The sequence below is a fragment of the Siniperca chuatsi genome, linkage group LG9 (genome assembly GCF_020085105.1).
Source record: "Siniperca chuatsi isolate FFG_IHB_CAS linkage group LG9, ASM2008510v1, whole genome shotgun sequence".
NCBI lineage: Eukaryota > Metazoa > Chordata > Actinopteri > Centrarchiformes > Sinipercidae > Siniperca > Siniperca chuatsi.
The window spans coordinates 17,982,380-17,995,015 of NC_058050.1; the positions used below are offsets into that span (position 1 = coordinate 17,982,380).

At 39.3% G+C, this 12,636-nt stretch overlaps 1 protein-coding gene across 1 annotated transcript in view; it reads left to right on the top strand.

Annotated features, from left to right (window-relative positions):
* Window positions 1-886: 886 nt before the first annotated feature.
* LOC122881561 (MDM2 binding protein) overlaps window positions 887-12,636 on the top strand; it is a 30,686-nt gene continuing 18,936 nt past the window's right edge. Inside the window, exons 1-8 of the mRNA XM_044207890.1 lie at window positions 887-1,073; window positions 1,555-1,638; window positions 1,727-1,800; window positions 2,735-2,883; window positions 3,130-3,188; window positions 4,108-4,252; window positions 4,831-4,945; window positions 9,765-9,881. Of these exons, the coding sequence (XP_044063825.1) occupies window positions 1,007-1,073; window positions 1,555-1,638; window positions 1,727-1,800; window positions 2,735-2,883; window positions 3,130-3,188; window positions 4,108-4,252; window positions 4,831-4,945; window positions 9,765-9,881 (810 nt within the window). The 5' untranslated portion in view covers window positions 887-1,006. The remainder of the gene's footprint in view (window positions 1,074-1,554; window positions 1,639-1,726; window positions 1,801-2,734; window positions 2,884-3,129; window positions 3,189-4,107; window positions 4,253-4,830; window positions 4,946-9,764; window positions 9,882-12,636) is intronic.

A 12,636-nucleotide genomic window follows, 5' to 3' on the forward strand; every position in this document is an offset into this window, starting at 1 on the left:
CGCATAAATAGATAATATAAAACTTCACCACACATAGTTGATACAATATGCACACACGCTTTTGACACTGCAGAAAGTTTGAAGTTTAAAAAAGACATGGAATACATAAACCCTTTTGTGCAGGATATTATTATGAATAAAGTATATTTCTGGTAAATGATACCACAGACTGTAAAATATAACTTATACCACATAGAAAGTAAAACTGTGTGCCTGTTTTGTACTCATAAATCTATATATGACTGATGTCTGAATATTATTAAAGCTTGGAAAGTTAAAACATTCAGACAACCTTTCAAAGCTACGCTTTAAGTGCATTAGAAGTTGTTCCTGATAAGCATACTCAGGGGGGTGGGACCTAAAAGAATTCCTTTAGAAAAATGATTAAGACAGAAAGAACATTTAGACAGCGATGTTATCTAGAATGACTAGATTTTCATATAAACTAGGTGTTTTTAATTTAACTATGAATTGCAAATTAAGATGGGATTGCTGCCAAGAAAGCATATATTAATGCACTGTATGTTGTGTGGAAGGGAAAGAGGGACAGATGCAGATGCAGATGTAGAGTGAATGAAATGAGAAGCACCGAGTTTGATGTTTGTATCACCATCTGCAGGGGCATGGTACAGAATTGTGGACCCTGTACATAGACATTCTCTATGGGCCCCTCCCCGCATCCATGGCTATTAATTCTAGTATCTTTGTGGGCCCTCCTCACATGTTTACTCAGACCCCTTTTGCCCCCCAGTCCTACGCCCCTAACCATCCGATCTGAGGCAGAGACTCTTGGGATTTCTGGCTGTAGCAGGTCTATTTGGTAGTTCAGCCGCAGTCCAGTAGGTGGCGGTGGCGCGCTTTGTGGTCTGTTGCTAACTGCCGCCACAATGTACAGCTTACAGAAGAAGAAGAAGAAAAAAAAAAAAAAAACGGTGGGAAATTTGACAGTGCGCGAAAGATTGTTGTTCATCGATGTTAATTGTGAAATTACTATTGTTTACACGGCATGGACCGGTACGTGTTGGTTATATCCCTTAGCCAAACTGATGATGACCTGTCGGAGGAATATGAATGTAAGTTTTAATTACCCGTTTGAAACAGTTACTCTGCTAACGTCAACGCTGCTAAGCCAGGTTTAGTTAGCCAGCGGTTTAAAAAGTGTGTGGATACATTTACGCTATCCACATCTACACATAATGTAGGTTAACGCTATACTTGAGAGGTTTGTCTGGTGGAGCAGTTAATATCTAGGTTACATTGTCAACCTTTCTTCAGATAAGTTTGTTTCAAGAGAGAGTTGAACCACATGCATCTGGCTTGTAAACATTTCAGTTACCCAGTCAAAACCACTCTACAGTACATTAAAAGTTGGTAGCAGACAGGACTTTGAAGGATATTAAATGTTAGCAGCATACAGTGCTTTTAAAATTAAATTTCAGTATCTAAATTGATGATGGGCTAAACATGCTAACTCAGGAGGTGCTATTTATGTGTTTTAATCTTAAATCAACCATAAGTCTGGTTGTGGTGAAGTTCAGCTGTCATTGTTTACAGGTCTGGAGCCAGTAAAGCAGATATATGACAGACTTGTGGACATCTCAACTCAGGAATCAGTGAGAGGGATCTCTGTGTTTCCAGGTACAGTAACTTGGGCACAATCTTTCACATAGACGCAGTTGTTATTCCACAACTTTCCTTACCTCTTTCCCTCTGCATGTTTTCCCAGCTTGTTCTCTCAGTGGCAGCCCATCAGTTCAGAGGTGGTACTTTGCTGTTCAGGCTTGCCAAAGAGTAACGCAGGTGAGACATTTGGAAGATGCAAGACAGTTTTGCCATTGACATGGTTTCCATTGCAAGGAAGTGGGCAGAAGTACCTATACATGTGCCTACTGCCTTTTTTCAATTTGTGATGCAGTAAATGTCTTTGTCCGTAGATGAGAAAATGCTGTTGTGCCAACTCTTAGTACCTGTTACTACATAACACAGTTCAGTCAGCACTAAGTAGGCTAGTTTTAATTTGTTTCCTGGTCCTCATCATATGGCTCCTGGCATGAAAAGTTGAGTGTTATACATTTAACCAACCTTATTAATCCTCTCATTGCTCGATTTTTATCTTCCTAGGTTATATGTTTGGAAATAATTGCTTAGAAGTTGTGCCTCTACAACACAACCTTTTTGATAGCATACAATCCTAATCCTAATTAGCACCAGCCACCAGCCAAATGCTGGTAAAATATGCAAATGGCTGGTAGATTTGCTTCACTTACCAGCCAAAAAAACAATTGTAATCTATTTAGTGGCTGGTAAAATTTGAACATTCACTAGCCATTTGGCTGGTGGACAAAAAAGTAAATTTTGCACCCTGGTTGTGGTGTTGGCTGTACAGCACGTAAAAGGAATCTTTGTCTTCGAACAGCGACAAATCATAGAAGTTGCCTAAGCCATGATATACTGCATGTCTGTGTTTTGATTTCCACTTGGTGGTATCGCTGTACATTTTGTCAATAAAATGTTTAACCCACTTGTGTGCTGACCAGCTGAACGCGTGAAAGATGCTGATAGAAGTATTCATTTATTTTTTCCTATTTAATCCACTCCAACTAACACCCGGATATGACATGTAAGGAGGAGCACATACATTAGGATTTTTACCATTCAAACTACTGATACATGGATAAAGGAAAAGGGCTGGAATTCTGTATTTATACTTAAATCTATATCACCTGTTTTGTAGTTTTGCAGCTCAGACTGGGAAGAGCTGGGGACAGGCCATCAGAAAACTGACAGTGAGGAGGAGAAGCCCACGGCTGTGGAGTCATGTCTCAGTTCTCTGAGTAATCAGGAGGCCCCGGACCAAAAGGCTGACCAGCCAGCAATGACAGAGTGAGTGACAGATGATATTTTCTGTTCTTTATATAAATGATATATGCTTGTTTTTTTCTGCTCTGTGTTAATTAATTAATAATTTGATAATGTACAGGTAAAAAAAAAAACTAATCGGTACAAATATATTATTAAGAAAATATCATTTGTGTGTTTCAAAGAATCAAAGTCCAAATGTTACATTTTGGCCAGTGGGCCTACAAGTCTTTCTGATCTGATCTGATCTGAATGTCTTTTATTGAACAGGCTGTTAGAGGAGGCTTCAGAAGGACTGCATTTACTGTCAGACAAGCTACCACCTCCAGGTACTGTTGACCAATCTATAGCACTCACTTTCTTTATGTACAGTTATCATCCTTAGCAGCTGTGAGTCATTTAATCATTTTGTAGCTGTCATTTGTGATGATGATAACTGTGTGCTCAGTAGGGCTGTCAGTTTTTCAAAATATCTAGTTAAAATAAAAGAGAACTGACATGAAATGTATTCAAATGAATTCAGAGTCACAATTATTCCATCTGTGGTGTTAAACCCAAACGCTTCCACACACTACTTCTCAGATAATTTCGGGTGTTATGATTGTCTGTATAGCACAGCTCGCCAGTTTCCTCCATTTTGCTTTAACAAAAACAACAGTCGTTGAGTTTACTGATAGGGCAACAGGGCAAGAAGTTAGTTCGATGCACAAAACAATGTCTCAAGTGAGAGTTTTGTCTTTGCCAAAAGCTTCCAGTAACAAGGAATTAAAACCTCTGTACTGAAGACAAACTCCTCAGCTGTGTGATGAGGATCCAGTCCAATTTCAAGCAATTAGGTTTTGAAAATCTGACTGCAGCATCCTCTTAGAAAAGGTAGCCCACTGTACTTCATAAATATGCGCTCACCACTGGGACGATGGGATACATCTGTTCTGACTACTTCTTAGCAAGTTTGCCTCCTGAAGTGATATTTTACTTTCTCAAAGAACATTTCTTAGCTCACCACCTCCACAGGAGTTCAGGAACAGTCACCCTCCATCGTTAGCTGCCCCGAGGAGCTGGAATCACTACTTTTTTCAAACTTTTCTTCCACAGATCTAAGTATTTAGAATTGCAAACAGGCAGTTCTACCTACTTGTTAAAAACATGTCAGTGGAGCAACCAGCTTAGTTTATTGACCCCTCATGAAATCCTATAGAGACATGTATGTATATATGCCTCTATGGTTTGTCCCATTTTCCACCTCAGGTAAAGCCTTGTTGGACGTGCTGGTGTTGGGCTCTGCAGAGCAGTCCCCTCCTATTAAAGACCTGCTGCCTCTGCTGGGAGCAGTCAAACATATGTCCTGCTGGCATGCTGCTAAGATCACTGTAGTCACACAGCACACAACTGGGTGAGGAGACAAAAAAACACATGCATTATATTTCTTGAGTTGCACAAAGCAAATGATGAATACACTTTGAAACTAACACAAGAACCTTCCTAAAGTCAGTGTATTAACAGGATACCTGTACATTCACTGGGTTTGGAGTCAAAGTCTACATTTGCCAATCCAATACACACTCGCACAACTATTAGTTCTTTGTGGTATGCCAAACATGAAAGGCTGGTGAGAAATTGCAAAGATGGCTCAAAATGCAGGAAATGCAGCAGTATTGTGTGAATTTGCAGAATTTATGTGTAATGCTCCCAGGTCACCACTAGAGGGAGTTAAAAGAGTAAATATGAGCAGGTGTCAATTTAGAGTAATGGATAAACAATCTGAGCAACATTTGTACAGAAGTTCTCATTTTACTTAATGGCAAATAGCTGCATTAAATCCTTAGCAATATTTTGCTTCTGTACTTGCCAAAATAGGAGATTTAATATGAATCAGGACTTTTATTCCCAATTTACAGGAATCAAGAATATAAGTTACCGAAGTTCCCCTCTGCTGGTCATTGACTGATGGTTTTTTTTTTTCTTCCACAGATGGCAGAAAGTAGCGTCCTACCTGAGTGCCGGTCTGGTGGATCCTGCTGACCTAGACAACTATATTGACCATAGAGAACTATGGAGGGGCGGCCTGGTTATCAGAGAGAAGAAGGTAAGGACCTCAGAAACTGGGAGTGAGTAGGGAAAAAAACATTCAGGATACAGTTTTTTTTAATTTCACTTTTGTCTTCTTTACTGAGTGTAGAGAGGTGGAGGTGGAGAAAACATTAACTCACTTGAACCTATATAATGTACAGCACTAGAGCAACCCAGCAGTATTAGTTTTTGTTGAAAACACAATGTAATGGTTACAAATACAGAAGAGAGGGTGTTGGTGACAAAGGACTCTGGGGGCAAAGAGGCTGGCTTATTAGAGAGAGGAAGAATAAGGATTTTTTGAAGAAGGTTGTGTGTCTGTGTGTACAATATGTGCATGCTCCAGCAGTATGATAAAGCTGTTAAACCTGTCATTAACAAGAAGGATAAGACATTTAGAAAAACGTGTGTGTGTGACAGCTGTTTTGCCAAAGAGAAGAAAGTAAAGATTTATATGCAAGTCTTTGTATATACTTGAATGAATCTTTATACATTGTTGCGGTACTGTAGGTGTGATTGATCATTTAAAATCAGCAATGAAGGAAATGTGTATGTGAGGAACTAGCTGTTGAGAGAAAGAACTTCTTTTGTCTTATCAACTCTGTGTGTCTGTCTGTGTGTGTTTTGCATGTGTGTATTCTGGACAAGTACTGTAGAGGGCATGAGAAAAAGCTGTGTGCTTTTGAACTTACCTGCTTGCTTGCCCAGGGCGTTTTATTATGAGCAGTGTTCTCTGTAGGCTGGAGCACACAGCTAACTGGATTCAGTGAAAGATGGCAGAGAAAACAGCGTACCTTCTGTACTGGGGCTAATCATGGTTCGGAGACCTGATTCATGCCTCAGTGTTTGTTTCCTTTATCTTCATATGAAGTTACTCATGCACTGCACACAAGGCCATAGGGGACATTTTCACATATTTTCTTTTAAATTGAGTGATTTTTTGACTCAGTGCGGGATAAGTCTTTCTCTGCTGCTGAATGAATCTAGAGGTATTACTGGAGGTCACTGAGGGGTCATGGGAAATAGCTCTGCCTTACTGGCAGAGCCGAACCAGCCTGGCCCGGCCTGGTCCCGCTCCGACTCGACCTCGCTCCCTGAGGAGTCAGCTGCAATTGATTATTGGTCCGGTCTTATGCAAAGGACAAGTGTTAGAGAAGGCCTCTGGGCAGTTTCTGTCTGTATTAAAGGACAATGGTGATGTTATTGATATGCAGGTATCAGAATCAGAATCAGAAGTACTTTATTGATCCCTGAGGGGAAACTATTTTGTTACGGCAGCTTACTATCACGTCAGTGCACACAGGAATAGAAGTACTAAGCAAAAAATATAATACACTGTAATACAGGTCAGAAAATAAATTAAGTACCAAGTGGGTATAAGTATAAAATAAAATAAGTGTGAAGTACAAAGTGGGTTTACCGGTTGATGATAATAATATGGTATAAAGTACTAGTGCATGAACTGCCAAGTTAAGTGTAGCTTATTTATAATGAGACAGAGGATATTGCACAGCAGTAATAGAGGTATGAATAAATATCAATATCAATAAATAGGCAATTTAAGTATGTTGCCCAGGAGTATTAACACAGGAAATATTGCACAATTATGTCAAGTACTGCATAGATGTAATGATCGATGTCCAGTTTAATGACTTAGGGTCATATAGACTGACACTTAGAGGGAGGAGTTAAAGAGTTTGAGGCAGGAATGACTTCCTGCGGCGCTCTGTGGTGCTTTTTAGGGGGATGAGTCTTTCGCTGAAGGTACGCCTTTGTTTGACCAGCACGTCATGGAGCGGGTGGGAGACATTGTCCAAGATGGCATGTAGTTTGGCCAGCATCCTCCTCTCTGGAGGATGGCCTTACGGATCAGTTTGTTGAGTCTGTTAGCGTCCGCTACCCTTAACCTGCTGCCCCAGCATGCAACAGCATACAGGATAGCACTGGCTACCACAGACTCATAAAACATCCTCAGCATTGTCCAGCAGATGTTGAAGGACCTCATCCTCCTCAGAAAATAGAGGCAGCTCTGGCCCTTCCTGTAAACAGCTTGAGTGTTCTTAGCCCAGTCCAGTTTATTGTCCATGTGTACTCCCAGGTACTGTACAGGTACAGTACAGGTACAGTACAGTGCTGGTTTTTACTGTCTTAAAAATTTTAAATGTGATGAAAATAATGGCTTTAACAACAGTACTCATCCTCATTATCTTCTTATTCTCTTAAAAGGGTAAAGGAAGTCCCTATAAAGTGATATATATATATATATATAGATTTAGTTTTTATACCACACCATATGGCCAAAACCATGCGAACAACTGCATGTTTGATCTGGTTTGGGCTGGACTCCTTACTTCCAATTAAGGGAAATCATCATGCTACAACATAAAAAGATATTTATGCCAGGGGTTCTCAAACTTTTTGGATTTGGGGAACACCAAGCTGGTAAAGAGTGGTCTCGCCACTGGTGGAGTGGGTGGGCGTGAGGGTCAGACCAGACTGAGACTACTTTAAAATATCCTCTCCAGACATGTTTTCAGACACAAGATGTCTTCTCTGAAAAGTGCATTCTCAGTGTATGTAGGCTTCAAGTTTCCACATCACGCTTCAGATTTAAGCTGATGAATGTGAAAACAAACTCTTTACATACATCATTCTGCACAGTGATGCTGGAGAGGGACTTTAACAAACAAGTACATTCAGTCAAGATAAGTTGTCAAAGTAAAAAAAAAAAATAGATGAATTAAGTTAAAAAATAGGTTCATTCATTTAATTCTACTTCAGAAGTAAGCTGATCCCTTTGCTAGTTCAGTGTTTTTGTGGCGTTACATCTGTCATGATGCAAGCAAGAGAGAGAGATGGACAGAAGGAGAGAAGTGTGAAACTGAAACTCGTTTATTTAGATAAGCATGTAAAATTAAATGTGCTCTTCCAATTTCTTTATGAACCTGACCTCAACCCCATCACGCACCTTTTGGGATGAAGTGAAATGCCACAGAAATGCTCTTGTGGCTGAATGGGAATAAGTCCCTGCAACCAGACTCCAACATCTTGTGGCAGTATAATTAATGCCCATTGTTTCGGAATGAGATGTTAAACAGTAAGATATTGTTGTAATGTTCGGGTGTCCACACACTTTTGGCCGTGTAGTGTTCTTTATTTCCTGCTTTCCTGCAAGTAGCTTCATACAGTGCCTTGTAGTGTCAAAGTGAATCGGCTGAGGTGAGTTGACAGCATTTTTTGTTGCTACTCTGGAGATTATTTCACGCCCACTTGTACTTCTTTCTCATTAAGTGGAAACTTTGGCAGGTGTAGTGGTTTTCAGTCTCTAGACAGAATTGGATGATTTTGTGCTATTCTTCCACGTTTCTCTGGGGAGAGTCAGCAATCTGTTTCGCTGTGGAGTTTCCCTTTATGTCTCATACTGTTGGGGTTTTTTAATCTGGCTGAGATTTTCAGTTGCTATTTTGTGATAATTTTAAACGTTGATCAACTTTGTATCTGAAAATATACAACTAAGGTATCTTGAAATGGCTCAAAAATGACATTTTTATGTTAAATAATGTTTTTTTGCAAAGAAAAAATGTTAAATGAGGGTGTGTTGTCGCTGTTGCGTCAAAGTCTAGCACTTATTTATTTTTTAAGATTTTTTTTTTTGCCTTTTATTTGATAGTGACAGCTGTAGAGAGAGAGAGACAAGAAAGGCGGGAGAGAGAGAGGGGGGATGACATGCATCTTTAACGTAACCCAAAAGGTTTTCAAAGGGTTTCATCTACTAATGTTACGTAATAACATAATGTGAACACACTGAAACATCGTAGCAGATATTATTGTATGTTTCACAACCACTAACGGTGTGTCAGCCACTGCCAGTTGCAAGCTAACAAGCTAACAAGCTAACAAGCTAACAAACAACAACATAAACAAATAAAAGATGCTAACTACACCATTCTGATATGTCTACTAGTCGCTGTTTCGGTGCACAATAGACTTCTCGTCTGGGTCTTACTAACACGCAGCGTGGTGGGCGGGGCATTCAGAGATCCAGAATTACTCAATGAGGGAGAAAGAGTAGATGTGCTTTCAGCCCCATTTCAGAGTTAAAACAAAAACAATTGTGGGAAAACCATGTTTAACAAAATAGTATTTTTACATACTTTAAAACATGTCTGGAGGGGAACTTTAATAAAACAAAAATAGGCCGATATATCGTAATTAGATGTTCAAAACTCTTGGTTCTGGCCTCAAAAATCGGTCACACTATAATCTGAACAGTTGAATTTTCATCTTAGTGAACTGGTGACGCAATTGCATGCTTGGAAAAAGTTTTCTCCTGTCATCTCTGCTCTGTCTACTGAGCTCTGAGTATGCTGAGGCAAGCATGCAGCTTCTCCTTCACTAAAGTGACCTTTTCTAAGTCGCTGCCTTCAGAAGTGAGTGGGCTCCGGCAGTCAGTCAGTAAAAGCTTCACAGCTGGAGAGCGGTGGAACAAAGGAGAATTCACAAAGGAATAAAAGCCTGTCTGAGAACAACCACCACCACTTTACAGCCATGTAATACATAGCACAACAACTAATATGTGTGTGTGCACATGTACCATTAACTATACAGCCATGTGACAAAGCATACCATGATTTTTGTGAGTTAATTTGAGAACAAACACTTGATAGCTGTATGATATACTTTACATAATTTATATATCTCTGTTCTGTGTTGTGCAACAGCTAATTTCCAGCTACAGTTGTACTGACTGCGATAGATTGTGTGTAATTTTATCAGAAGAATTAAATCATTTGCTGCTATGTGACCTTTTCTTTCCTGTGTGTGTTTTGCCTCAGTATGTGTCGGAGCTCCGTTTCGAAGGCTTTTCTCTGCGCTCTTCAGTGCATCACATATCAGGGTCCAGTCTGTTGCAAGCTCCCTACACCACTACAGATCACAAACTACAGTCTGAGGTAAGTCCTGAGCTCTTCACTACCTCTCACATCTTTGACCACTATGGAGCAACGTTTCCACAAGTTAGTCCCTCTGTTTTGTTTGTATCGTGCATGTCAGTGCACATAGGCAGTGCAATTCACATCCTGCCACTAGTTTCACGCTATTCCGCTGATCAACAGTTGGTGGCTGAAACACGCAAAGAAACTCAGGAATGTGCCAACAAAGATAGAGAAGAATAAGACTGCTGGGAAGTAAACATATATGTAGACAAAGCACAATTTTAAATATTTAAAAAATCGGCTTTGCAAATGTTTTATGAGGAAGGAAAAGCATTCAACATGTTTGTTAGACCTTAGAATCACTGAACTGGCATCAGGCTATGTCATAGCTGCATCTCATTTAACGTTTCCAAACACCTCGGACAGCTAAATGTATGGGCTTTATTGCCTGACAATTACATTGTTGTTTCAAAAGTCCACTTGTTTGCCTCATTATTTCTTGTTTTTTCCTATCTGACAAAGATTTGTTCTCCAACGTGCCAGCAGTTGCCCCACAGTAGCAAGCAGAATCTTCTGCCAGAGTGCTGTAGGCCCTGCACTTGATCCAAATGTTGTCAGTGAGGACACCTTGTTTAGAGAAATGAAATGTGTTTGGGGTTGTTCGTTCCTGCAGCTTGAAAGAAGATGTGTGTCCATGTTCCTATAAACTTAAGGGGAGGTTTTGATTGACAGAATGTTGAGTACATACTAACTAAATTTTCATTTAGGGGAGAACTGTTCCTTTAACCCCAGTTCAACCCACATCTTACCTTCTAGCTAAAGAGTTGAATGAGCTGCACACACAGTCCCATCTCCTAATGATTTCTGGTGGCTAGGAGACGAGTTCAAAAGGGTCACTTCCTGGTTGCCCTGTAATCACATTGAGGAACCTGTGACAGGAGGACCATCAGTCAGATAAATCAAATGTATTTTATCTGCCAAATGAGTGCCGACCTCTTGTACCTCTGATGACCTCAAAGCCAGAAAACCGTATTTGAATATAAATGTATCATTTCATCATGGAAGGCCATTGCCCAAGGGTTTAACTGAGAGAAATCTGTAGGTTGAAGTCAAATGTTACTTCCTAGATTTTTCCTAGATCTTTTATCCATCCATCTTTCACCAGAGTTTACATACTATTTAGGGCAAACCTTGCCTTCATTTGGCATTAACTTTTTTGCCAAGTTGCATCTTTCACTATTCAATTATCAGGTTTTCCTTTTTTGTCAGATTTTGTATTGCACATTTTTAATGGAGTGGCAGAGTTATTTGTCTTGAGGTGCACCTAGTCTTAATAATATTTTTGTTTTAATATTCTTTAATATCTTATTGTCAATTTTATAGCTACGATTCTTGACCTGCAGTACTTGCTTTATGTTTCTTTATACTTTATATTTCTTCTATGTTTATTGTCAGGCACCAAAATACCAAAGCAAATTCCTCATATGTGTAAACCTACTTGGCAATAAAGCTGATTCTGATTCTGATATAGGAATAACTGGCTGGTACTTAGAGACTAGAGTGAGCTGTGATCTCTACATCCACACAATGTGTAGCCTCAGTTAATGTCCATGCTACAAGTGACTGTGGTGCTTAAAATATAGTTAGTCCTAATACAGACCACGCAGTTATACTTTTTCAAACAGACGTCTTAATCTTCAATAATATTAGCCCTGCAACCACTTTAACAATTAATTTCATGATCAATCATTCTGCCGATTGTTTTCTTGATTTATCAATTAACCATTTGGTCTATAAAATGTCAGAAAATAGTGAAAAAGAGTTTCCCAGAGTCCATGTTGACGTCTTTGCATGCCTTGTTTTGACTGACCAACAGTCCAAAACCAAAGATATTCAGTTTACAATCATACGAAACAAAGCAAATCCTCACATTGGAGAAGCTGGAAGTAGGGAACTTCTCACATTTTTAGCCCCATTAGTGGCATGGCTCTAAGGATGGCAATGGTGGTCGGTTGGTCCACCATTTTGCTCCAGACTGAAATATCGCTAGCATGGTCTTGTTGCTTGAAAAATCTATCAAAATAGTTGCAGATTAATTTTCTAATTCGTCTAATCAGTTAGTCAACTAATTGTTTCAGCTTTAAATATTGTAAATTCTGTAACATACAGTTAGATAACAATGAGGGATGTTTTTCAAGAAAATGCATTAAAATAGTTTTACTTCTTTTTTAAATTGCTGAATGTTAGTCTTGGTGATAATTAAATGCTTACCCACGTTTCATTTTGCTAACACCCACCAGCTCAGAGATGAATAACAGTAGTTCAAATCGTGTGTGTACTTTTATATAGAGAAGATACACTCTGATTGTATGTTTCTGTGTTGGTGGTGGTTGTGTGCAGTAAAAGCTTTGTATTTGTATAGAGAGTGTACTCTGTGTAAGACAAGGTCTTTATAACAGTTGGTACAGTATAGTTCTGCAATGAGTTTTCTTATGTAGATAAATAACCATTACAATAAAAACACACTGGTGTTGTGCCCAAGAAGTTATGGCTTGATATAGGGTCTATATCACATGCACACACACACACACACACACACACACACACACAAAGATGTCCGTTGTACACATTAAAGGAATACTGAAAAGAATCATTAGCTCTTCAGGTGAAAGTAGTGATACAGAGTAGCTGTTGTAAGTTTTATAATGTTTAATATGTGTGTTTTGTTTATCTTAACCATTGTCTGCTCTTGTAAGTTTGTGTCTGGCAACAG